This window comes from Bombus terrestris, chromosome 6 (assembly GCF_910591885.1).
Source record: "Bombus terrestris chromosome 6, iyBomTerr1.2, whole genome shotgun sequence".
Classification (NCBI taxonomy): Eukaryota; Metazoa; Arthropoda; class Insecta; order Hymenoptera; family Apidae; genus Bombus; species Bombus terrestris.
Window position 1 is genome coordinate 14,468,759 of NC_063274.1, and position 25,281 is coordinate 14,494,039.

The 25,281-nt window shown below is 26.0% G+C and overlaps 5 protein-coding genes across 6 annotated transcripts; 4 read left to right on the forward strand and 1 right to left on the reverse strand.

Annotated features, from left to right (window-relative positions):
* The first annotated feature begins 2,016 nt into the window (after positions 1–2,016).
* LOC100643079 (regulator of microtubule dynamics protein 1) lies at positions 2,017–4,599 on the forward strand. Of its 2 annotated transcripts, none has more exons than XM_003396182.4 (6): positions 2,017–2,430; positions 2,564–2,743; positions 2,857–3,039; positions 3,291–3,505; positions 3,569–3,807; positions 3,920–4,599. In XM_003396182.4, the coding sequence occupies exons 2-6, from the start codon at positions 2,568–2,570 to the stop codon at positions 4,175–4,177; spliced, it is 1,071 nt and encodes a 356-aa protein (XP_003396230.1). In that variant the 5' UTR covers positions 2,017–2,430; positions 2,564–2,567; the 3' UTR covers positions 4,178–4,599. The 2 variants fall into 2 exon arrangements, with proteins under 2 accessions (XP_003396230.1, XP_012165031.1); XM_012309641.3 differs by having other exon boundaries at positions 3,641–3,807.
* A 482-nt stretch (positions 4,600–5,081) lies between these two features.
* On the forward strand, positions 5,082–7,153 carry LOC100642961 (lysocardiolipin acyltransferase 1). The gene is made up of 5 exons (XM_003396181.4): positions 5,082–5,297; positions 5,631–5,810; positions 5,935–6,142; positions 6,312–6,878; positions 6,960–7,153. The coding sequence occupies exons 2-5, from the start codon at positions 5,643–5,645 to the stop codon at positions 7,121–7,123; spliced, it is 1,107 nt and encodes a 368-aa protein (XP_003396229.1). The 5' UTR covers positions 5,082–5,297; positions 5,631–5,642; the 3' UTR covers positions 7,124–7,153.
* A 3,206-nt stretch (positions 7,154–10,359) lies between these two features.
* On the reverse strand, positions 10,360–14,861 carry LOC100642691 (ribosomal RNA processing protein 1 homolog). Its single transcript, XM_003396179.4, has 7 exons — positions 14,430–14,861; positions 14,057–14,280; positions 12,343–12,513; positions 12,097–12,279; positions 11,727–12,001; positions 10,866–11,643; positions 10,360–10,670 (listed from the first exon to the last, which is right to left on the reverse strand). Exons 1-7 carry the CDS (start codon positions 14,650–14,652, stop codon positions 10,437–10,439), a joined length of 2,088 nt encoding a protein of 695 aa, XP_003396227.2. The 5' UTR covers positions 14,653–14,861; the 3' UTR covers positions 10,360–10,436.
* An 80-nt stretch (positions 14,862–14,941) lies between these two features.
* LOC100642569 (serine/arginine-rich splicing factor 7) lies at positions 14,942–17,501 on the forward strand. The gene is given in 4 exon segments (XM_012309638.2): positions 14,942–15,255; positions 15,528–15,907; positions 17,259–17,443; positions 17,446–17,501. Coding segments are annotated over 4 exon segments (612 nt in total). The 5' UTR covers positions 14,942–15,246; the 3' UTR covers positions 17,484–17,501.
* A 1,020-nt stretch (positions 17,502–18,521) lies between these two features.
* LOC100642452 (ankyrin-1) lies at positions 18,522–23,555 on the forward strand. Its single transcript, XM_003396178.4, has 3 exons — positions 18,522–20,158; positions 21,581–21,924; positions 22,196–23,555. The coding sequence occupies exons 1-3, from the start codon at positions 19,356–19,358 to the stop codon at positions 22,756–22,758; spliced, it is 1,710 nt and encodes a 569-aa protein (XP_003396226.1). The 5' UTR covers positions 18,522–19,355; the 3' UTR covers positions 22,759–23,555.
* The last annotated feature ends 1,726 nt before the right edge of the window (positions 23,556–25,281 follow it).

Genomic DNA, 25,281 nt, shown 5'->3' on the forward strand with positions numbered 1-25,281 from the left:
CAATATGTTATCTTTGTTGCTTCGAATAGAAAAGGATAATAATTTATTATTATCTTCTAATACTTATTAAATGATCGAATTTTCCGTTGAAATAACAAAATTTTTCATAATAGAAAGACTAGAAAGGCTATACTTTGTTAATGCTATTTTCATTGTATAGTCTTTTTGTGTGTGTGAAAAAATATCTTTATTACAAATTCTTTATGTAAAAAATTACATATATTTGAAATATGAAACATTAGTGACAGGTATTGTTATATATATTTCTTTTATCATATATTAAAAATTTAAACCATATGTAAACAAAAAACAAAGTTTATTTTATCAATGTATTTAAATTTTGTTGACATATTTTTCTGATATTATAATCATATAATATTATATAATCATAAGTATTATTTACGTATTATGTAAATGTGTTCATATCATAATATTATATACTTATCAGTTTCTAGAAAATTTAATAATAGTGCACTTTTTAATGACTATTATGTAACAATAAATTTTTAAGGAGCTTTGTCTATAATACATAATTTGGTAGCATGACAATAATATTAACTATTCCAAAGATAAATATCATATCAAATTTTAAAAATTAGAGTACATAATAGGCATGTAGGAAAAAGCCTCCAAATCATAGTGCAAATGTTAAATGAAATAAATAAATTAAAATTATAATATCAGTAATAAAACGTATACAGTCTTTTATTGGAAAAATTTAAAATTTAACATTTTAATAAAGTATTTAATAGATGATACATACACACACCGACACATACATATGTACATGTGTATATACGATATATATATATACATATATATGCGATGCCAAAGTTGCTAGGTATAATTAAATTTTATTCAATTTTAAATATTTATCCATTAAAAATATATATAAATATATAAATACATTTATATGTTAATAAACATATTTTTTCTTAGAATGAAGAAGAGGATTTCATTTATTCCTACATATCTAAATATATGGTATAGTTATGTTATAAAAATAAGAATATATATGATTCCCTTGTTCTATATCAATTTTTATATTATCAATGTGGATATTATAATACATAACTGATATAATATTTTACAATTTTATAATTACTTTTGTACGATTTTTCTTAAATTTATTCAGTTTATATTTTAATTGATAAAAAAATTAATAATTTGGCGAAACATAGATAACAAAATATCCCATTAATGTTGCAAAATTACATTTAATTATTTCATTACTTATTATTATCCTATTGTAAAGAAAGCCCTATATTTTTATGAAATAATTTTGAAAAAATATTAGGAGGAATAATATGAAAGTTTTGACGTCATTTATTTACATAAATTCAAATTACATACATAATTATAGTTATTCCTTATCTTTTTTCTGTAATTTCATATCCTAACTATAAGTATATAAAAAACATGCAAATTAGTATTAAAAGTATGTTTGCCTTTTAATATGATAATGTAATGATTATAATTTGTAATCGTTATTAAATTACATTTCTTTTATGAAATACAAAATTACATTATATTAAATATTCAAATATGTACGTACATATAAATATACATATGTATGTATAGCTATTAAATTATGGACATTTGTACAATTCCGCGTTTTGTATACTTTTATACATTTTATTTTTCCATAAATGCATAAATATTTGCAATATAGTAATTACCATACTGTTTGGTTGAATAATATTACCTGTATATACAATATTATCTACTTATGTTAAATTTATTGAAATACATACATCTATTTATTACATAAGGAGGAACATGTATTTAATAATAAAAAGGAAGTGTCTACTGTATGTATAGATACATATTGTATAAATATTGTAATTTACGATGTAATGGAATTTCTTTCTTTCCCCTTAATCTTAAAATTACTCGATTAAAAAGTTGAAGTTATAGTTATATTTCATGAAATTCATGTTCGTGAAATATGATGAATTGATTTAGAATCACGTGAATGTATGTAAATAACAGAAGTATTGTATGTATATACATGTATATATATGCATGCGTGTATAGCAAATCGTATTGTAGTTGTTCATGCTCTATAATTTGAGTTTTAAATCATTTTGTACTTTGAACTTAAAAAGAACATTATATTTATATATCGTTAGCAAACGGTTGAGTAATAAAGTCGGATTTTTAACGGAAATTGAATTAAGTATTCATTTGCCGAAGAAACTCTTAATTGCCGGTATACAATGTGGTTTCTGTGACGCGTGATCAACATTTTATAGAAAAAAGGAAAAAACGATTTATATGCGTAACTTGAAAGAACATATGTTTCTCTTTTATTGAGATAGTAAAATGTTTGTTTTATGGACATGGTTATTGTGTATTAATGAATGATAGTCGTGGATAATTTATATAATTTTGAATATAATTTATAGTAAGAAACCCAGAGAAATAACGGTATTTTACTATGTTTATGCTACTTACAGAATTTCTAACTTTTTTTTATGCATTTATATATATTATTTATTTAATAAAAAATAGTAATATGGAATTAGATTCTTTAACATATTAATATATACTATATTTACAGCATAATGCATAATAATTTAATTGCTACTGCCATCGGTGTAACCGTTGGTGTTATAAGTGCAGCTAGTATTTTTATTTACCGTAAAATTTTGGCAAATCAACGATATAACACAACAATTTCTGACTTAGATGCTGCCAATAAAAGAATTGATGAATTAGAAACAGAATTAGAAGCTTTAAGGTAATAATATTGTTTTGATATGAAATATTTACATAAATATTTCTTAAATTTATGTATTATCCTATAAAGTTAATAACTATTTTGACATATATTATTATTTTGATTCATTTAAGGTTACAACTAAAGCAACAGAAAAAGAAAAGAAAAATTTCACGAAAATTTAACTCTAATGATAGTACCTATACTTTAGATAATGATACAGATATTGATGTTTTTTCAACAACAACTGATATTGGAGATGATGAATTCTATGATTGTTCCGATGGTGAAAGTATTGTTAGCGATAGTGACTTGAGGTTGGTAAAGTAATATAAATATATGTTAAACTTATATAAATAACACGTACGAGGATTTATAATTTATTCTAGTAAAAATGTGAATCCACTTCCTGAAGAAACATCTTAAGAATATTCAAATTATACTATTTAATTCGTGATTTAAGCATGTGATTACTTGTACTAATTTGGAAAATTAGAATTTGATCATTTTGGCGAGTAACATTATTTTAAAAGTGTAAAAGGAAGAGATTATATGTTGAGTAATATAGGATCTCAGACGAACTGAACCAGCTGGATACAATACTTAAGGAGATTGATGAACAACCATATGATCAATTTGATGTCAAGACTTACTATATATTGCAAACATTAGCGAAATCCCAGCCAGACAATGTAGAAGTAGTATGGAGATTTGCAAGAGCTAGCTACAGTTATGCAGAAACACAAATTGATAAGAACATTAGAAAGTTAATCATTCTTGAAGGTAAGTACAATATATTTGTTTATTTTTGCATAATGTAATGAAAACAAATAATATTTTTAATAGGTATTCAACAGTGTGAGAGAATTATTGAAAATCGAAATGCAGATCTGTATAAGTGGTATGCTATTCTTGTAGGAATACATGGAGACTATTTATCAGTGCCAGACAAAATAAAGAATGGCATTGTTTTTAAGAAATATATAGAACTGGCTGTAGAAATGCAACCAGATGACTTTGGATTACATTATCTTCTAGGAAGATTTAAATATGAAATTGCTAATTTAAGTTGGATCGAGAAAAAGGTTTAACTTCTAATTTAATTTACTAAAAAATTTTGATATATACAAAATATTATTTTTATATAGTATTACAATTTAATACTAAATAGCTTAAATTTTCTTGTACTCTTTACAGGTAGCAACATTATTTGAAATTCCAAATGTTTCTTTTGAAGAAACACTCATTTGTTTTGAAACTGCAGCAAGGCTTGGAAGTACAAACCCATACACTCAGTTGTACATTAGTAAATGTTATATTGCTTTAAAGAAATATACATGTGCAATTGATTCATTAAAAGAAATTTTAGAAAAACCAATTGTATCAGCTGATGATGAAAAAGTACATACGGAAGCGAGTAAACTTCTTGACAAGTACTCAGGATATAGTTCATAGTGAAAAATAATGTATTTGTACATCACACCTATATCAATAGTTATACTATTTCCGTATACATATACAGATAAAAACAACTATATCACAGTTTAATCTAAACGTTAACATCAAACAATTTATAATCAATTATTATATGAAACATAGGTACTAAACAATTTTCAAAATATTTTATCTATTGCAGTATGTATTGTAAATCTTTTAATTTAAATTTTATGAAAGAGTGTAATTTGTAAAGATCTGCATAAAAAATGTACATCACTAGTGCAAGGTTTTGTAAGTTAGAAATATATACTTTAGTTGTACAATTTAGCAAATAATATTTTACATATATAGAAAACGGTATATACATTGAAGCGCCTGGATTTAGTTATTTTCTTAAAAGAATTTATAGAATTTATTATTAATGATATTCATTGTATACATCTTCTAAGTAAAATTTATAATATAAAAAGTCATACAAACATTTTTGTATAATTAAATTTTATAAACCTTATAAAAAGTGTAAATTTCAAGTGATTTGTCCCCTAAATATTTATAAATGCGGTTACTTTTGGCATTACAATTAAAATAAACTTTCATTATTATCTATAATATTTTATTTGTATAATTTGTAACAATTTTTATGCTAATAATTGATAAATTTTCTACCTTAATAAAAATATATTAAACTATCTTAGTTATATTTTTTTGTTCATTTTAATTTATGTAAATATATATTTTTGTATTAGTAAAACAAACTTAAGTAGAAAGTTCAGATCATCAACATAATCATAAAACAAAAAAGTAAAAACAAATGACAAAGATCTATTCTACTGCATATACACAGATATATCTTTTTGTTATAATATTTATTCTTATAACATTTATGAAGAAACTGTAGAAATAAATCAAAATTTTAAAAACAATTATGAACTTTCCCCTTGTTTTAACAGATCAATAATGGTCCAACACAGCATCCCAGAACTTAGTAGATATTGGGTGGAGAATGGGGTGAAAGGGGTGAAGTAGAGGAAGCCCCTCTAGTAAGATAGAAGAGAAGCCAAAGAAAACATTTCAGAACATTTCAGTTAACATTAAATGCTTGAAAAAAGTAGTTCATTTAAAACATACACATGACAAGGTAAGTTCTACTATTCAAAATATTATATGTGCAAATTTGTAAACATTTAATTTAATTTACATTAAACTTATACTTCTGCTGTTCTTACTTCTTTAATATCAAATATTATTTAAAAATAAAAATTTTCTATTTTTTTATAAACTAAAAATGTTTCGTTATGAACAAAAGTTTCTATCTAATTCTTTTATATCATATATGATTTAATTATAAGTAAATGTTCTAAGGTATGTATTTCTAGTACATATATTTTATAATAATAGATAAGTTTTTAAGCTTTATACATATAATTGTTATAAATAAATATGTTATTACACATTTCTTTAAATATTTAAGACACAATTTGAGATGCGTGGACTTTTACGTGGTACTTTATATTGTGCACTATGGTACAGCAGCATAGTGGCTGGTTTTCTATTTATTGCTTGCCCTATGTTACCACTGTTATTTTTTAGTCCTCCAAAGTTTCGAAAATGTGGTGATCTATTACTTTCTTGTTGGGAACTTTATTCCACAGTAAGCAAAATAAATGTCTTCTTTTTCTTTTTCTTTCTTTTTTTTTGTTTCAGAGTCAAAATTTCCTTACATGTGAGTTATGTAATTGTACCATGAATAAATTAATAATTTCAATATATTCTAGGCTCTTTTAAAAGTATTTGGTGTAAAAATTTTGGTATCAGGAGACCATATATCTCCAAATGAATCTGCTGTTCTTGTAATGAATCATAGAACACGGGTGGATTGGAATTTTTTGTGGGCTGCAATGTATCAAGCATGTTTACCTAATGTAGCAACTCATAGATTAAAATTTGTTTTAAAGGATCCTATACGACATATTCCAGGACCAGGTAATACGATAAGTGATCATAATCCCACACATTCCAAAAATATTCATAACGTACCTTTCATAATACCATAACTACCACATCATTTTTATACAATGATCATTAAAAACTTAATTATTATTCCATTTGTTTTTCTTAAATAACATAACAAAATAATGTCATTATCTAACAGGATGGATAATGCAAATGTATGGTTTCCTTTATATAACTCGTCGCTGGGAAGAAGATCAAAACCGTTTGTCACGTACCTTGGATTATTTAGTGGCTCTTGATAGGCGCTCTCAATTACTTATATTTCCTGAGGGTACTGATCTAACAAAAAACAGCAAAGAGAAATCTGACAAATATGCCATGCAACATGTTCTGCCACAATATTCTTTTACTCTTCATCCAAAAACAACAGGATTCAGTTATTTAGTTCGACATCTTCAACAAGCAAGTTATCTCAATGCTGTTTATGATTTAACGATTGCATATCCTGATTATATTCCACAATCTGAATTAGATTTGATCAAAGGAAAATTACCAAATGAAGTACATTTTCATATTAAACGAATACCATCATCGGATGTGCCAACAGATGATTTAACATTAAGGCGATGGTTAGAAGAAAAGTGGTTTAATAAAGAAGAAATCTTAAAACAATTTTATGAAAAGAAAACTTTTCCTGCTGAAATTTGGCCGTTAACAAAATTACGTCCTTTGCATATCGCCTTTAGTTTCTGGAGCATTCTAACAGGTAATATTTTATTCTACTTATTTTCACTAATTCTTGATAATATTTCTATTAAAAATATCGTATCTTCTTCTTAAATTTCAGGATGTATGATAGTTTTACTTATTATTTCACCAGTATTCCAATTATGGACACTGGTACATTCAGTTTTTTTTATTGCTCTATCATTTTTTACTACTGGTTTTAATCAACTTGAAATGGGATGGTATTGGCGTTGGAGAACACACTTCCTTACAAAAAACATATGATTAATAAAATTTTAAACTATTTAATGCAAATTGATTTCAGTATTAAATTCCAATATTAAATTAAATTATTTCTAAAACTTATTTAATTTTCAAAAATCGATGAAAGATATTAATTTTAACAAGTTTATATATTAGAAATTTTAAGTGGTATAATGACAATTCGAAGCAGAGCATAGAATATGTGGGAACACTTATCTTATAGATAATATATAAATTTAATATGAACTAATTTAAAAAAGTTGATTTAGAACAAACACAATTTAATATATTTGACTGAAATATATAATAATAATACTAGTCTAATATCATAAATTAAAGGTATTACTATAGTGTACTAGATAAAAAAAATGATGGAATTATGAAATTATAATACTTTAATGTTGTGTAAAATTAGCCCTCCATAGATTACTGAGTTATAAAAAGGAATTTATATTTTACATTTTTTAGTTCTCATTATAGAAAATAAAAATTGTATGTATCATATATACATCATAATATTTAATTTATTCTTTTCTACCATGTACTATGGTTTAAAAATTACTGTTTTTCATAATTTTGTTTATATCTTGATATAGTTTGTAAACTATGGAGAGTTGATACTAATATCGACAAGTTTTTAAAAAAATATATTTTGCTAACTTAAATGTTTAGGATGTAGTATCCTTTTCTCATATTCAGTGTTAATATTTATAAAAAATAGTTTCGATTTATATATATGAAAATATTTTATTTTTGTTTCTAAAGCCTGAGAAAAGAAGTATTTAATATTAAAGTACAATCATAAAAAAATTAACAAATTTTCAAATACCTTTTTTATCCAGCACTCAACACATATAAAGAATACAATTAGGTTAACAATATTTAATATCAAAATATATAATAATGGTACAAAACTCTAATTATTTATGTCATATATAAATATTTTAGACATTTTAAAAATTGTACATTACAAACTATTAAAATATTACATTTATATAAATTACCAGATCAATTTTCAAAAAACTTTCTGTGTTACTTAGGAACGTACTTTATACAAAATTTATGCATGAAATGTGTATAAAAATAGTCAGTTTATTACTAGAGATTATAATATTAATTTAACACATATAGTTTGATATTACGAAAAGAGTTCTAAATTAAATATAATTCACTGAGCGCACGCATGCTATGATTTTTATACTTTAAAAACCATAGATATTGTACAAATTTCTTAAAATGTGTTGCAAATGCGTGTTATAACGATACTTTTATTAGGTATAATTTGAATAGTGTAACAAATTTTAAAAAAAGAATCTTAATTTTGCTTTTTATCAATAATTTATATTATAACTATTGAAAAACAATATAAAATGAAATAATAATTAATTTCGAATGATAGATATGTAGTTTAGCAATAATTAATGAATTTTATGATCATAAATTTTAGCAGCATTAAGCATTATAATTTTTCGAAGATGTTTAATCTATCTATAATATGATGATATAATAATACAAGCAGTATTATATGTATGTATTTAAATAATGACAGATATCTATATATATTTTTTAATTTACATGATACTATAATATTTAGTTTGAATATTTTTTAGGAATCATAATTAAAGTCAATCTAGCTAACGATGGACACAGTGCCTCATTATCTCATATTTCAAAGTACAAATGTACATACGTATATGATATAAAATAAAATTACTTTCATGAAACATTTCAAAATCCTGTGAAATTTAAAATTCAATCAAAGTAAAGTATGAGATACTTATGCACTTAAAATTTCTCAGTGTCTTTTCAATGTATTTAAATGGTACGGAATATAATCTTTTACTTTTCGTATTGACTGAATTATATAATCTTACAAGTTTCAATTATTTGTAATGGAACTTAGTATTAAAACTAAAAATATTATGTAATATATGAATGAAATGCATAGAATATAATTTTTAAGTATTTGGTTTTGTAATAGTAGCTGATCCTCTATTTTTCTATAGCTATAGAAATGTTATAAGTAAAAGTGAATTCATGTGCCAAAAACATATGTGTATTAGTGTACTTCTATGAACAGTATTCAAACAAGAAGGTTGTATAAGAATTTTAAAGACTTTTATGTTTAAATTATTCGCTTTTTCTAAAACTTTCATTGTCATTGGTATTAAAATCTTACTTACCTCAGTTAAGACAAGAGGCAAATAGATTAATATTAATTGCTTACGAATTTTAAATAATTTATTAATAAAATATCATTTTTTATTTGGCTTGAATAATAATATACACTTTAATCTTTTCATTTTCAACGTACTTCGTACGTACGTATCTTTAAACCATAAATACATTTAAATATTTTTGTTACTTAAACATTAGGATATATATTTGTTACATGTAATGTGTGTGTGTCATCACAAAAAAATAGACAGAAAGGAAAATAATATAAATTGTAATTATATAATCATATAATTTATTTTATATAATTACAGTTTATATCATTATATAATTATAAATATATAATATAATTATAAAAAAATCAAAATAATATATTTGTTCCAATATGTATGTATTTCATGATGCGAGAAATATATATATGAAACTTTATTATTATGTAAATGTAAGTATGTATGAAACTTTAGTATAGTATTATGAAAATAAATGTAAATGCAATAAATACATTTAAGTTTATATTATTATATGAAAAGTTTTCTCTTAATTGTTTATAAGTTTATAATTAAAATACGCAGTTATGATTGCAATCATTTTTTTTCAATTACAAGTGTAAGGTCACACGCACCGTAGACTACTATGCATAAAAAATATAGTATTTGTATATCGTGTGTTACCGCATGAGATCATCCGATTTTTTCCGGGCTGCCCCGAACATTCGAGTGTTCATGATCCTGATGGTTGGACGTCAATGTGTTTAATCATTCCAATGGTTTTGGCAGAGACAATTAAGATGAGCGTCAAGTATACGTATACATAATTATCAATGATGTTAAGTCTATCTTATTTATAGTTTTATGCCCATAATCAGAAGTTAAATGCGAGTAAATAGCAATTTACTGATAGTAAACGTACATGACACTTGCCATCTTATATGTCGCAAACACGGGTTACGAGTTAAGTAGATAACTCTGTATTCCCATATTCTGTATTTCCCGCATGTTAATTGTTATTCCCGCGTTATAAATTTTCCAAAAAATATGTAAAAACCATCATAATATATGAAAAATAATAATTAATAAAAATAATTTATTTGAAAAAATCGTAGTTTTATTTGTTTTATTAACAAATAATTATTACTTCATTTATTAATTTAACAAACATTTTATATATTTTTTCTATAAAATGGATTAATTGGACTTGGTATAGGACTTGCTTTTAGTACACCTGCTAATGGTTTCTTGTTTGCATCAAAAGGTATAGCTGGACTTTTCCGAATTTGTGAAATATATTCAGATGTATGTTGAGCTGTATTACAGTGAAGAGCAATTTTCACTCGTTTTTTAGAACTTGTAGTAGTACTTATTTCATGTTTTCTTTTTAAGCTTATTGGTGTTTCCTAGATAATAAAGATATTAATATATATATATATATATGTCAATAATCATATTATAATAGTTTCAAACAGTATAAAAAAAAGACAGTAAGTTTGAAAATTTAATTGCCATTTTAAAGTAAATACGTATGTATTTTATAAAAAAATAAAAAAAAAAATACAAAAATATACAACTTAAGTAAATGCTATAAGACTTACATTTTTTTTATTCTCTAATTTTGTTAATATAGGTACCAACCAAGTTGGTTGTTTACTATATACATTATTTTTTTGCTCGTGGTTACTTGTAACTAAATTTTCATCAATTTCCATACATGACTTTGTGCTGTTATTATCCATCAAAAGAGTGGATGGTTCTATATTATCAGAAACATTCCATTTACCAGTAACTTTTGATTTTGTTGACTTTTTTCTCTTTGCTTGTTTAACAATGTTTAGTTTTTTGGCAGTTATATTCTTGTTCTTTTTTAATTTTATTTTCTTATTTTCATCAATATCTTCAATTAATAATGAAGAATTATTTCTTAATTTACAATTACTATCTTTTGCATCTGTTTTACAAATATTCTGATTTTCTTTTATCTTAAATTTTCTTTTCTTCAAACTCAGATTATTTTCATCTAATATTTGCGAATTTGTATTTATTAAATTATCAGTAAAATCTAATTTATGCTTAATTTTTCTTTTTTTTTTAATAGTTTCATCATTATTCATTTCTACAGTATTATCTTCATGGTTAGTTTCGTTGTTAATATTTTCTGATTCATCTTCACTAAATTTATCACTTTCATCTTGTATTAATTGCTTATTCTTTTTCCTTTTGCGCCCTTTTTGTAGCGTATCCGAATATAATTCCTGCTCAAATTTTAGAAGACGTACTGCAGCTGACTTTATATCTGTATTTTTCTTTTGCATTTTTGGAATTCTTATTTCCTTAATGCCTAATGGCATTTTACCATCTGATAATTCTATAAACCTACAAAGATATTTTAATCAATTTATTAGTTTGTTACTAATGTCTTTAATATATTCTTTAATTGATAATCACACAATACATACTCTTTAATAAGACGACGTAATTGTCTACGTGATTTTGTTGTTGATAAGGAATGAAATTTATACTTATTTAACAAATCAGCTATCTGTCTTGGATTAAAAGGTATTTGTGGCAATTCAACATCTATTCTACCAGCTCTAGGATCTAGTGGTTTCTCTGTATTATATTTCACTTGTTTTTCAAGATAAATGTCTATGTCTCTGGTAATATTATTATCTTCTTCATCTGACAGTTCTATTTTTTCCATAGCATCAATAGAACCAGCAGGAAAACCAGCCTATATAGAAACAATAATACATATTATTGTCAGTATAAGTTATAAACAAATTATTTCATATAAATTTTAAGATAATAAAAAACATTAATATTCACACTTCTCCAAGCTTTAAATTTTTCCATATAATCCATACCAATATCTGATTGAAAAATCAGATATCTAAAAATATGTCTCATTACATGTTTAATTTGTCTTTCATCATCCATAGGTATAAGATATGAAATAAATGGTTTAATAAATTCTGTAACAACATTTTCTGGTATATTTCCATCACTAATCTATAAAAATTAAACTTGTTAATAAATTAACAATAAATCAATATTTAATATAAAATGACATACTTTTGCAAGTTCTTCTAGATATATTTCTGTTATATGCATAGTAAAACCAAGACATATTTTTGGATCAACTAATAACTTTTCAAGTATTTCAGAAATATCTTTTATCCATTCAATATCCCATAAATTCTCTTTACATTTCTGGAAAGTCTGTCGAATTATTCTTCGAACTAGCTGTAAATACATATTTATTAATAAAAAAATTTAATACACTCCTCGTCAAAAAGATAATTCATTAATTTCTCAATCACGCGTGTAAAGTTTTTCGTCTGTAACGTATAATATCAAAACATTATGAGTCGAGAATATGCGGTTTATTGAAGATAATTAAAAATATTATGAGGTTTAGTGTATAACAAAAAAAATTATTTTATTTTAAGAACGAAATGATAACACATGTACAATAAGAAAATAATAATCAACATAAATTGTAACTAACAATAATTACTTATCAAACATATATACTTATTTAATAAAGGGTACATTCTCCTTTATTTTCTATTACTTCTATTATACGATTTGCTATAGATTTATATAGTTTCTGGATATAATTTTGACTTAACGTATCCTATTTGCGTACAATTGCATTTTTTAATTCTTGTACGTGTTGATACTACTTTCCATCCGCGTATACGCCGTGAACAAGTTCTGCCCAGCAATTTTCAATAATATTAAGGTCCGAGGAGCATGCAGGCTACGGCAAAATAGATATATTATTTTCATTAAAATATGATTGAACCAATCTTGATGTGTGTACAGATGCATTATCTTGTTGAAAGATGTAATCAGGTCCAAAAATGCGTTCTGCATGATTATTTATTTATTCTTTGATTAAATTTATGTATCAGACACTATTCATTCTCCTATTGATGAACTTAATACTTGTTTTGCCAAAATAACCGATGTCGGCCCAATGCTGCCTCCTCCCATTTGTCGTCGAATTGCTGACATTGTCTCTTTTCTTATGTCATGAAAATAGTACCTTTCTTCATTTCTTTTTCCAATGCATTCTTTCTTTTGCAAAGCATAAATGTTCTACTTTGTGTTTCGTTGTTTCTTTTTCAATTTTAGCCTCTTGATATTTTGCAAGATAGTTGAACACTTGAAACACTGGCACTAAGACTAGAATTTTCCATTATTTGCTTCGTTGTTAACTGCGAGTTGGAAGCTACACACAAAATTGCTCGCGTATCACGATCTGATAACGATGATGGTCAATCAGTACTTCTCTTTTTGCTATAATCTTCAACATTTCTTAAGAAATTGTGTATTACTTTACGACTTCTTCTTATTACTTTCGATATTTTTGCTGCTGATAACTGTTGCTGTTTTAGTTCAAGAATTTGCTTTTTTGAAGACTCGTTTAATTTTTTTCCGTGTCCCATACTTACAAATTTATATAATATTGTACTCTAATCTATACTCGTTGATAGATTGTGAGCTACTGAGCAATTTCTAAACATATTAACAGAGCTTGTTAGCATTTCGTTCTTAAAATAAAACAATTTTTTTTGTTATACACTAAACCTTATAATATTTTTAATTATTTTCAACGAACTGCATATTCTGAGCTCACAATGTTTTGATATTATATGTTACAGACAAAAAACTTTACATGCGTCATCGAGAAATTAAAGATAGCACACCTGGGTTATCTTCATAACAAGGAGTGTATATATAAGTGTATTATATAAAAAGGTATCATATTAATACTTACCATGCAAAATTTATCTAATCTATATTGATCTATACCAAACCATTCAATACCTAATGTTCTTAAAACACATTCTGTATAGAGTAATACTACCTCTTTAGTTTTTAAACAATGTACAATTTTACTAAGAGATTCTGCTAGTTCTTCTTGAATCAAAGGTTTATCTGACATCCACATATAATAAAATAAACCTTTCCATAATCGCATAAAATCCGCCTTTGTAAGTGCTAAGAAAAAACATACTAAGTATATCTTTTCCTAATAATATAACGAATAAATAGATAAATAAAATTTAGATAAATAAATTTAGATAAACAAAACTCAGAATTAATTGGAATTGGAAACAAGAATACAAATACAAGAATACAAATCTTACCAAGAGTACTTTGTGAACGAACTATCAACCATCTTTTTAAATTTTTTAGTACTCTATCTCGAGTTACTTTATCGTTACATGAGAGTAATCGAGCAAATTTAATTTCTTGTGCGATAACAATTGCTTTTTTATCTTTTTCATTCACTTGCTTTGAAGATATATGTTTTACATGTATAGACTTTTGCATTGGTTCACGTATACAACGTGCTTTTCTAACTGCCATTTTTAACTATTCTAAACAATTTTTAACTAGTACCCAAATTTCAATTTAAAATTATTATTTTATAAATGTATATAGATTACAACACATAAAGTTCGTAATCACGCTTGCTAACGTTTTGTCAACACGTGAATTATATATAATTTCAATTATGTATAATTCGTACAGTATGCTACAGTAGTACAGTATCGTGAAGTTCGTCTAAAACATGGTCTGTATCGATTTCAGTTCTACCAATAGTAAAATCGAAATCATTAAAATATTGTGCTATTAATATTGTACATACGTGAAATAATTTAATTGGGAAATGTTAAGTCTTTTCAATATCTGTTTTATTTGTTTGAAAAACAACAGAAAAAAAGGAAGTTATATTTATATTATATTTAAATTATAATTATATCAGTTAGTTCCATATTTTTCATCGTTTACATCTATATTTTTAAATAGAAACCGGACTTTAATCAACCCCTATATTTCGGCGAAATACTAAATGTAAAAAATTGACGCGCTTGACATGCAATTTTTTCTTCAGTATGAAAAATTGAAAATTTTGTATATTATATCGTTGTACGTTCGTGCTCAATAAATTAATCAACTATGAATAAGGTATAATTTTGTCGAATATGTTATACTTTATTTTTTAAAGAAATTAAATATTCCGTAGAAAGAAATAATATATTGTTTACAAATGTCTGAATCTTTAGGACTGCTATGACTTTTAATACTTTTTAATATTATTAATAGATATTACAGTCGTAGTTAAATCATTAAAGCATACAAGTTAAATTCATTAATTGTCTAAAATACATTATTAAGTAAACAATAAAGGAAATTGTTTATATATATTCAGTATTAAATTATTAAAATATATTTTTCAGATGCCAAGATACCCTTCAGATTGTAAAGTCTATGTAGGAAACTTAGGAAATGGTGCAACAAGACGAGAATTGGAAGATGCTTTCTCTTATTATGGATCTTTAAGGAATGTATGGGTAGCTAGAAACCCACCTGGATTTGCTTTTGTGGAATTTGAAGATGCTAGAGACGCAGAAGATGCAATAAGAGGACTTGATGGGAGAACTATATGTGGAAGACGAGCTCGTGTGGAAGCATCTAATGGGAGAAGATTAAGAGATAGAAGTTATTTCAGAAGAGGTGTAGGCAAACTATTTCATCCTGAAGATAGGTGTTACGAATGTGGTGAAAGAGGTCACTATGCTAGAAATTGCCAACGACATAGAAATACTCGTAAGAAAAGGTAAGTATAGAATATATTCACTTTACATAAACTTTATGGCATGCAAAAAACCATTAGACAAGTAAGCAAGAAATATATGCAGAATTTGATTTAACAAATATATGCTTAAATGTACAATGAAAGTAATTTGTAATAATGAATTTTATGTAAGGTTTGGGTCTTTGAATATATTTTAATGTTTAGTAAGTTACATTTTATAATAGAATGTTTATATTAGAAGATAAACTTTAATATATATTAATTAAAAGAAATTATTTTTTTTATATTTGGAGTATAAAACAAATGAAATACGAAATAATTTTGTATATTAAAATTTTACATACTATACCAAAGTGCTTTCATTATCAAGAACAATATCGATATAATATTGACATTTTTATAGCAGACCCCGCTGAACAGGCATACGTAAGAGAAACGTGTTGCTACTGAGATTCTCATCAGATTCGCCTTGGGTTCACTTTGTGATACTACGTAGTTACAGCATAGAATATCCACATTTCTCTGGTTTCTTTCTGCATACTACAAGCAAAAGAGGAAAACACGGCCGATGGAGTGGCTAGTTCTGCATACTGCGATACTTCTAACGACCACTGAGATCACCTTAGACTGAAAGTTTTTGCGCATCAGCACTACTGGTATCTCTGATATTCTTCCTTCGTCTTATTATCTTTGCCAAATTATTATAATAGATCTAATGGTCAGTAAAAGATAAACTGTGAGTCATCTCATCTAGCCACTCTTCGCCCATATACTTGACATATTTATATAATTTCATCTCTATAAGTACTCATCTGTTCTCTTCATTCTGGTATTACTATTACATACTCTACAACCTTCTACTACAAACAACTGTTAAAGATGGTACATAACTAAAATAATAATGGAACAAAATAGATATAATTAGTTTTAAAATTAATATAGCATTTTATTTGTAATATTAGCAATTTAAATTAATTTTATTAATATGTTATATATATATTATTATATATATAATATATATACACTTATATATTGACATTTAAGCAAAAAATAGAAAATATTATAAAATATGAAGATCCATTTTACAAACTGTAGTAGTATATTAATATTTCTGTAATTTTTACTTTTATCAGAATATGAAGCAAACTATGATAGTTTTCCTGGGTACTTGTCGCAATTTTTGCAAGCCCAATTATTCCATAAATCTCTTGAAATTTTGTATAAGATATACTACGCTACATTCATAAAAAAAATAGAAAATTTGATACAATTCATATAAATAAATATATGTACTTGATAGAGAAGAGCAATAAAATTCGAAATTGTAGGCAGTTTCAATATAATCGTGATTTTAATATAATATATATTTTAGATCCCACTCCAGGTCTTATTCACGGTCAAAATCGCAATCAAGGTCACGGTCTCGCTCACGTTCGAGGTCAAGATCAAGAAGCAAGCATTCACGATCATCATCTCGTAGCCGTTCTCATAGTAGAAGCGATTATACTAAAGAGAAACTTTGTAATAAACGGCGATCTGATTCTAGAGATCATAGTCCGCCAAATTCAAATCTGTTTCTAGATATCACAGCAAATAAAACGATGTATATTCTTTATTTGATACGTGTATGACCATCATTTTTTATGTTATTTTATCAATTAAGCTCTTTTGTGGCAAACTTCTTCTAGTCTTTCGAAATATGTACATATTTGAAGATACCTGTGATACTTCTTGGCACAAAAGTGCTACTTTAAATAATTAAGATATTAATGTACATTTCAAACATTCCTAGAACAACCTGTTTAATTTTTTTGTACAAAATTTTAATCAGTAAATATTTATACAATGATAGATTAGAGATGGAGAAAACATTATTGTTAATATTACTATAAATTTATAGTTTCTATATTTTTTAAATGTTCAAAGTGTATATGTATATATATACATATTCATGGTCCTAAGTGCATCTGGATCAGTCTACATCACTATTTAACATTTTAGTTTATGGCCACACTATATCTCTTTCATGAACAATACATTTGTTGTAATTTAAATCATATATTGCTTCTCAAAATCTCCTTCACATTATAATAACAAAAATAGAATCATCACAATAAGTTGATTACATACTCTTAAATGTAAGATATTGCACACAGGGCTAGTAGAATTTTTATATAATTTATGTATGCAAGAAACTGTTGGCCATACTAAGAAACATTTGCAGTCTTAAGAAGTCTAGACACATAGATATATATACTTATAATATTTGGCAAAGAGTGAGAGGTGGTTTTAGGAAATAAAGCAAAATTATAATTAGGAGATTAGTAACAAAAAAAAGAATGTATATATATATATATGTATACATATGCAAATCCTATTTGCACAATTTTAAACAAGAACCTAAAAATGAGGTTTTTGCATGAAATTAAAATAAATGTGACTCTCATGGACTTTTTATATAATATATAATAACACACGTACATATATAACCGTGAATATATTTAGATAACGAATTGTTGGTATATAAGTAATATTTAACATATCATTGATATATTTTAATACTTTTTGATATAACATTTGAAGATTAAAAAAAAATAATTATCTTTCTAGAAATGTGAATGAAAAGTAAAATTATGTTCCGCGATGTATATATGAAATCATAAAAAATGAGTTAATGATGATATTACATATTCTAATTAGTTTACGCCATTAAAGCTAAAATTATATATTGTTGTAGTTTCTTCATGTATTCGATTTTTGCATAATTAAATTAAAATTATTTATTTTCATATAGCAGCATAAATAAAAATAAAATTCTCTGCATATTAACGTAATATAAGGAAAGTGATGAATGGTAAAATGTTACTTTGAAAACTAAAAATGTTAATTATTTTGATAAGTAAAAGTCCTTGCACTATTAATGCTTTATTAATGAGAAGGAGAAGCAGATAAAACAATATTCGTGATTATCTAAAACGCATAAAGCTGAAGAAATAAAAAGGAATATATATCATGATTGTGATCCAATTTTTCAGTATGTCAATCTACAATAAATTCCTTGAATGCACCGCAGGGGGTTTTGAGAAGTGGGGTAGAGTAAAGGTGGGGATGTTTAGCGGAAGGAGAGGGGAAGCAGAGAGATCCATAGCGACGCTTCGTAAGCAGACTCATTTGATTTTCAGTCACGTATTTGTGATTCGTTGGTCTGTTTTATGAGTTGTTTCCACACTCGATTCACGTACAGAGATTTATAATTTTTATTCACCGACCGATATTTCGATCGTATGGTAGACAATTACACCGTATCGAAAGACCAATGAACAAACAGGTGTATTAAAAAAGAGAAAAAACAACACAGCAATGACTGCAGTAAAGTAGATCACGGTGTGGGGCTATCTTCCTCTTAAAAGGCGTCAAGCCAATTACCAGAGAATCAGGTTCAATTAAAAGGCGAGCAACTATCATCAGAATGACTGCTGCTTATACAAACGAACTCATATCACAGGAACAGAACATAGAGAAGAAAACAGGCACAGTAGTCAGTAAAGTAGTGCACAACAAGAAAGAACAAGCAACGCGCGAGGAAAGCACCGAATTTGATTCTGCAATGATGAAGCATGCAACAAGTGGTCAGGAACAAGAAAAAATCCTTGTTAATCAAGAAAAACTGACGCTTTCTACGTCAGAATTGCTCGAACAGAAAGTTAAAGATACCGTAGAATGTAAAAATATCGAAGATGCTAAATTTCCAGAGAAAAATGAAAATACTTCGATTAGCAATGAAGATAATGAAAATGCAAAAAATATTGATGAAATTAGAAACGAAGTGTTGAAAGATTGTGATTCAAGTGTACTACCAGATTCAAATTCGCTCGTATCAATGAAAGTTGATGCGTTTTTTACTGAGTGTGATTCTCAAGATGCAACGTCGGAAACACGTGGAACCGATTTTTCTTCGGAGGATAATTTTAAGTTAGAAGAACTGCAGAACTCTATCGATAATATTACTATGGAAACCAGCGATTTTTCAAACAATTATGAAATTTCTAATGGATCGTTAGAAGATGTGGTTCATCAAAAAGACGTTGAGGAAATATATGATCCCGAAAGTGAATTGAATTTTCACGAAGCTGTACGTGCTGGGGACGCCAAGTGCGTTGCGGCACTTCTTGCCAGTGACTCTGTACAAAACCTGGACGAACCGGATTGGAATGTTTCAGGTGATCCACCCCTGTTAGTAGCCGCTACGAACCATTGTTTTCCTATTCTCAGGTAAGAAATTTCTTCAATAAATTGTACAAGTTAAAAGTTAGAGTTGTTCTATATTTCTAAATAAGATTTTTATTAAACATATACAAGTATATACTAATGATATAATTGTGAGCTACAGTTCTGAAAAATTTAATTTGAAAGTTTTGAAATTATACCTAATAATTGTCAGTAAGTATTCATTTTTTTTAAATTCGCTGAAATTTTAAAAATATATTTCAATTTTTTGATATTGACACAAGTGTGTATATACATTTACTCTTTTCATTTGAGCTTGAGGGTTATATTTAAAAATATAAAGATGCAATGGCTATATATATATTATTTTTCTCGCTCTTTGAAATATTTTTTAGTATTACTTATTTTGTTTAATGTCTATATATAAGCATGTTTTAAATAAATATAACTAAAAATATAAATAGTGCTTACTTCTTTCTAATCATAATAAATTTGTTCTTGAAGAAATTAATTTAAAAAGTTCCTTGTTATTAATTATTTTCACATTTTTTTAATTACTTTCCTATTTATACGAATTATTACTTTAACATTCCATATTATTATCAAATATTAAACTTACATAAAATATAATTCTTTTAAACAGAAGAAAAAAGATTCAAATATTTCCTATAGTAAATACAGCGATCTAATTTTGTCGACTTTACTGAATTCTAATTTTGCCCACTGAATTTTAGTGGGGAAATATGTTGACGTCGTAAAAAGTATCCAAACATCGGAATTATTACGATCGAGGTAAATGAATACGTGAATCATTCTTAATGAATTTTACCATCAAATTTGTTAATAACCATGAAAATGTTCTTGTTTATATGGTTTTCCTCAATATCTTTCTTGCCATATTGTTACCAGATGTTCAAAGATGTAATATTCCCGAAAGAATTTCACGTAATTCTGTAGTACTAAACACGAACAAATACGCGCAGAAATATAATTTGCACGTGAAATGTAAAAATATTCTACTTACTATCCATTTCTTTTTTTTTTTCAAATAATATTAAAACGACTTCTAAATCGTATCATAAAATTTCTAATGTCTTAAAATATTCTTTAGCATTACATTTGAAATGAATTTAGCAATACATTTATCAGCACATCATTTATTTTGGAATTCTTTTCACATTAATAACCCTTCCATTATGTCTTCTTCAAAATTAAGAAATTGTTTAACGATAAAGAAATACGATTGGATCAAAATTAATTTAAAGAACACAGCAGAGTTAAAAGTCTATTGTTCTATAACGTAGAATTTCAGTATTGACAAATTATTTGTATTGTTATCTTTAATTAACATCGTAATTTTGATTTAAATTAAATTTATTTACAACCTATTTTTATCAGTAATAACATTGCAATTTGATAAATACAGAACAATCGAAAATAAAAAACGATTATTTCCAACTTTCGTAGTTTATTACTTGCGAACGGATGCGATCCAGCTGTGCGTTCCCCTCGTGGTGAGACGGCGCTTCACAGAGTGATTTTAAATGGAGGACCAGGAAATGTATTACAATTTGTTGGAGAACTCCTGAAATATGGTTGCCCGTCAGGCGTGAAAGAAGCTGGCGGTGGTTTAACCGCGCTACACATATTAACACGCCAACTAGCTCACGCACAAGGATCAAAAAATTTACATCATAATTTTGAAGCAGCTTTAGAAACGCTTGATTTATTAGCACGCGCTGGTCCTGTTAATGCAAAGGACCATCAAGGTCGCAGCGCACTTCATATTTTAGCTTCCTCCACTATTTTTGGTATGAATTTCATGTGCATTCAGATAAACTAAAGTATTACTTTTTTTTATTGTTAAAAAGTATTTTGTTAAATAACATATTTCTTAATAGTTAAAAAAAGTTATACTTAAAAATTACCTTAATTAATAAATAAGAAATAAATTTAAACAATTATTATCATATTAAAATTATATGTATATTTAAATATCAAAAGTAATCTTCACATCTATTTATTTCCAATTATTCTTATTTTCTTGTAATAAATAAATAAAAATAATTTCTCTTATTACAGACAACAATCATAGAACTGAAATCGATTCATTGATCGAAACGTTGTTGGCTGCTGGCGCGGATCCATCACTGAAGAATGATAGAGGAGAAACTCCTTTACACGAGTGCCTCGAGTGTGGTGCTTTAAACACCGCGTTTTTACTTATATCTCACACGCCAACCGGTATAATGTCGCGTTATGGTGAAACTCCATTGCACATTGCCTCTAGAAAAAATTATGCTGACATGGTGGCGAAACTGTTGGAACATGGAGAAGATCCTAGTATACAAGATGCTGGTGGTAATACACCGTTGCATTTAGCCTCTGCAAGAGGTTTTCATCAAACCGTTTCTTTGTTGGTTACATCACCCCTTGCACAGCTAGAGAAATTGAACGTAGAAGGATTGACTGCCCTCCAAGTAGCCGCCGAAAGTGGCTTTGTTAATGCAGTACGTCTGTTGTTAAAAGCAGGTGCAGACCCAAGTCAAACAGTCAACTACTGCACGACGATTTTTCATCGCCATCCTGATATTTCCGTTTTAATAGATCACGAATTGAGTAGACGTCGTCAGCTCGCTGCTTAATTATTTCTTTATATCTATTTTTACTAATAGACTGTTGAGTTCATGGCTAATCCAATTAAGCTTCCTTTATTTTTATTGAAACATAATTTGTAATAAAATCTTGAATTTCGTCAGAAAATCGAAACTTAATTAATCTAATGATTATATTGTTATTCATTTTTATATTGATATAGATATTTAATAAATATATATTTATATAAAAATATATTTCAAAATTATTATTATTGAAAATATTCAAATTTTGAAATAAATGACTGTATTAGAACATTATATTCATAATATTATAGATAATATTTTATGTCTGTATAGTCTCTGTATGATAATTTTGAGAATATCAACTATATGACTGTTATTTTTTCACGCGGCTTAATAAAATATTTTTCTATAAAATTTAAGTACTAAAATATATTATCTAATAAAATTATGTAATTTTTTTAATAATTTTGGTACATACAGTGGGACCCCTTATAACGCGAGAGATACGTTCCATGTTATATGAATTCCGTGTTATACGGGGTCCACAGCGCAGGAAAAGAAAAATTTAAAGTAGATTCTTACATGATATTGTAATTCACATGTACATATTTTTCTTTGTTCTTCAATTATAGGTACTAGTATTTGCTTGTTGCTCAAGACTGTCTAGTATTCAAATATGTAAAACTGGGACAGACATAATTAAAAATGATATATACATATGTATGTAAATGCCATAATTTTTGGCTGTGGATAAAAGTGCCTTCTAAAGATTTGTGTGATATCAAAACATATTCTAAATAAAGGAATAATACCAATTTAAATACTGCCTTATTAAATATGCCTTTAACATTATGGTTAATTTATTATCATACAATATTACTTTAAAAAATAATAATAGATTAATTAAAATAACATTACTATATATGTTGTATACATTATAAATCATACATAAACCACTAAAAAGAAGAAATAATAAAATAATCTTGTTTTCATAGTTACTTATATACAATTACGTATAAAACAATTTCTAGTTAATATTCGTTTAAACAAAGTTTTATAGTAAATATAACGCAATACATGTAAACAAAAGTTGCGTAACGACTTTAAAATACGTAGTACAAAATTACTTTATATTTAATGTAAAATGCATACAAACATAATTTTTTTACTTAAGAAAAGTACTAATTTTATATCCTCTAATTGAAGTTTAAAATGTAAAAGAGCATGGAAAGCAATGTTTCATCTTAATAATGTATGCTGTTAATTTTCCGACTCTCATATTATTACTTAAAACTAGAGGCAGCTATATTTTATTCAAATAAATAGCAATTAGTTGAAACAAAGTTAAAATTTGGAAAGTAAATTATTATGAAATAATGGATAAAACAATTACGAATCATTTTTTCATATGACTATAAAATGACAGTCGAAGAATTAAAATATTTCACAGCCGTTACATTCAGTAATTGCACATTCAGCGTGCTTACCCAATTTATCGTTGCGCCACACTTACTTATAATCTTTTGTCAATGCATTGTGATAATATCCGACATTGCACAATTTTATAAATTGCTGTAAAAAAAGTTGATTCCTTTCTTTCATTCATTTACTGTTTGGAACGTCTAATGCAACGTTTTCTTTGTTTTAAGGATTGGATCATGTTTATTATTTCAACAAATTTTGTTGGTCTTTGTTTGATGGTTAATGAGTAATATTTGTTGCATGCAATAAACAGTTACAGAATATTTAACTTTTCTTTTTCAAACAAAACATATGTAATAAATTCATACATGTTTAATTTATTTACCTTTGAAATGTAAATTAAGAAATGTTGCATTAGCATCCAAAAATATTTTTATTATATAGTATTTCTAGATTGATTAATAATACTAATCAATTCTTGAAAACTAATAAAGTGTGATCATTGACCATTGATCATATAATACTGTCATATTTAAAAATAAGAACGAATTTTTATCTTTGCAATAATATAAAAGTATTAATTGTATCAAATGCAATGAAACATTCATATAACGTATTCGATGTATAGCTTTATTTATATATATATATATAGATAGCTTTATTTATAGATTTATAGCATTTATATCACTTACAAAGAATGAAACAATGATTTAATTATTTTTATGAACATACAATTTTTTTTGTACATTATACTAGAATTTATTGTACTTCAAAATTTATTTCACACATAATGGAACAAATTTTTCTTTGGCACCCTTTAGTATTCTCAAAAACTATTGTTTCAAATATATTAGAATTATGAAAACAATTTGTTCATCCAGTCTTGGCTATATCCCTCTTCTCTTTCTTTTCCTTATTAATGATGTAAAATATCTAATTTTTTTATAAGAGACATTTTAAATTTAAGGCTGGAATTTAATTGTAAAATATGCATTAAAATATAAAATTTAATGTAATTTTATGTTGTATTGCCATTCTATGAGTCATTAAATTGAACTATTGCCAATATATAAGTATCCTAAACGATAAATTTAACTTCATATATATCCATAGTCATTATTCCAT

Bases quoted from the DNA above. Each gene is read 5' to 3' on its own strand.
- LOC100642691 (XM_003396179.4), bottom strand. From the start codon at position 14,652: ATGGCAGTTAGAAAAGCACGTTGTATACGTGAACCAATGCAAAAGTCT. The intron at 12,514-14,056 runs GTAAGTATTAAT...ATGTATTTACAG, and splicing joins GATTAGATAAATTTTGCATG to CTAGTTCGAAGAATAATTCG. The intron at 12,002-12,096 runs GTGAATATTAAT...GTTTCTATATAG, and splicing joins AATTTAAAGCTTGGAGAAGT to GCTGGTTTTCCTGCTGGTTC.
- LOC100642961 (XM_003396181.4), top strand. From the start codon at position 5,643: ATGCGTGGACTTTTACGTGGTACTTTATATTGTGCACTATGGTACAGC. The intron at 6,143-6,311 runs GTAATACGATAA...ATTATCTAACAG, and splicing joins ACGACATATTCCAGGACCAG to GATGGATAATGCAAATGTAT. The intron at 6,879-6,959 runs GTAATATTTTAT...CTTAAATTTCAG, and splicing joins TTTCTGGAGCATTCTAACAG to GATGTATGATAGTTTTACTT.
- LOC100642452 (XM_003396178.4), top strand. From the start codon at position 19,356: ATGACTGCTGCTTATACAAACGAACTCATATCACAGGAACAGAACATA. The intron at 20,159-21,580 runs GTAAGAAATTTC...CAACTTTCGTAG, and splicing joins CATTGTTTTCCTATTCTCAG to TTTATTACTTGCGAACGGAT. The intron at 21,925-22,195 runs GTATGAATTTCA...CTCTTATTACAG, and splicing joins AGCTTCCTCCACTATTTTTG to ACAACAATCATAGAACTGAA.
- LOC100643079 (XM_003396182.4), top strand. From the start codon at position 2,568: ATGCATAATAATTTAATTGCTACTGCCATCGGTGTAACCGTTGGTGTT. The intron at 2,744-2,856 runs GTAATAATATTG...GATTCATTTAAG, and splicing joins ACAGAATTAGAAGCTTTAAG to GTTACAACTAAAGCAACAGA. The intron at 3,506-3,568 runs GTAAGTACAATA...TATTTTTAATAG, and splicing joins AAAGTTAATCATTCTTGAAG to GTATTCAACAGTGTGAGAGA.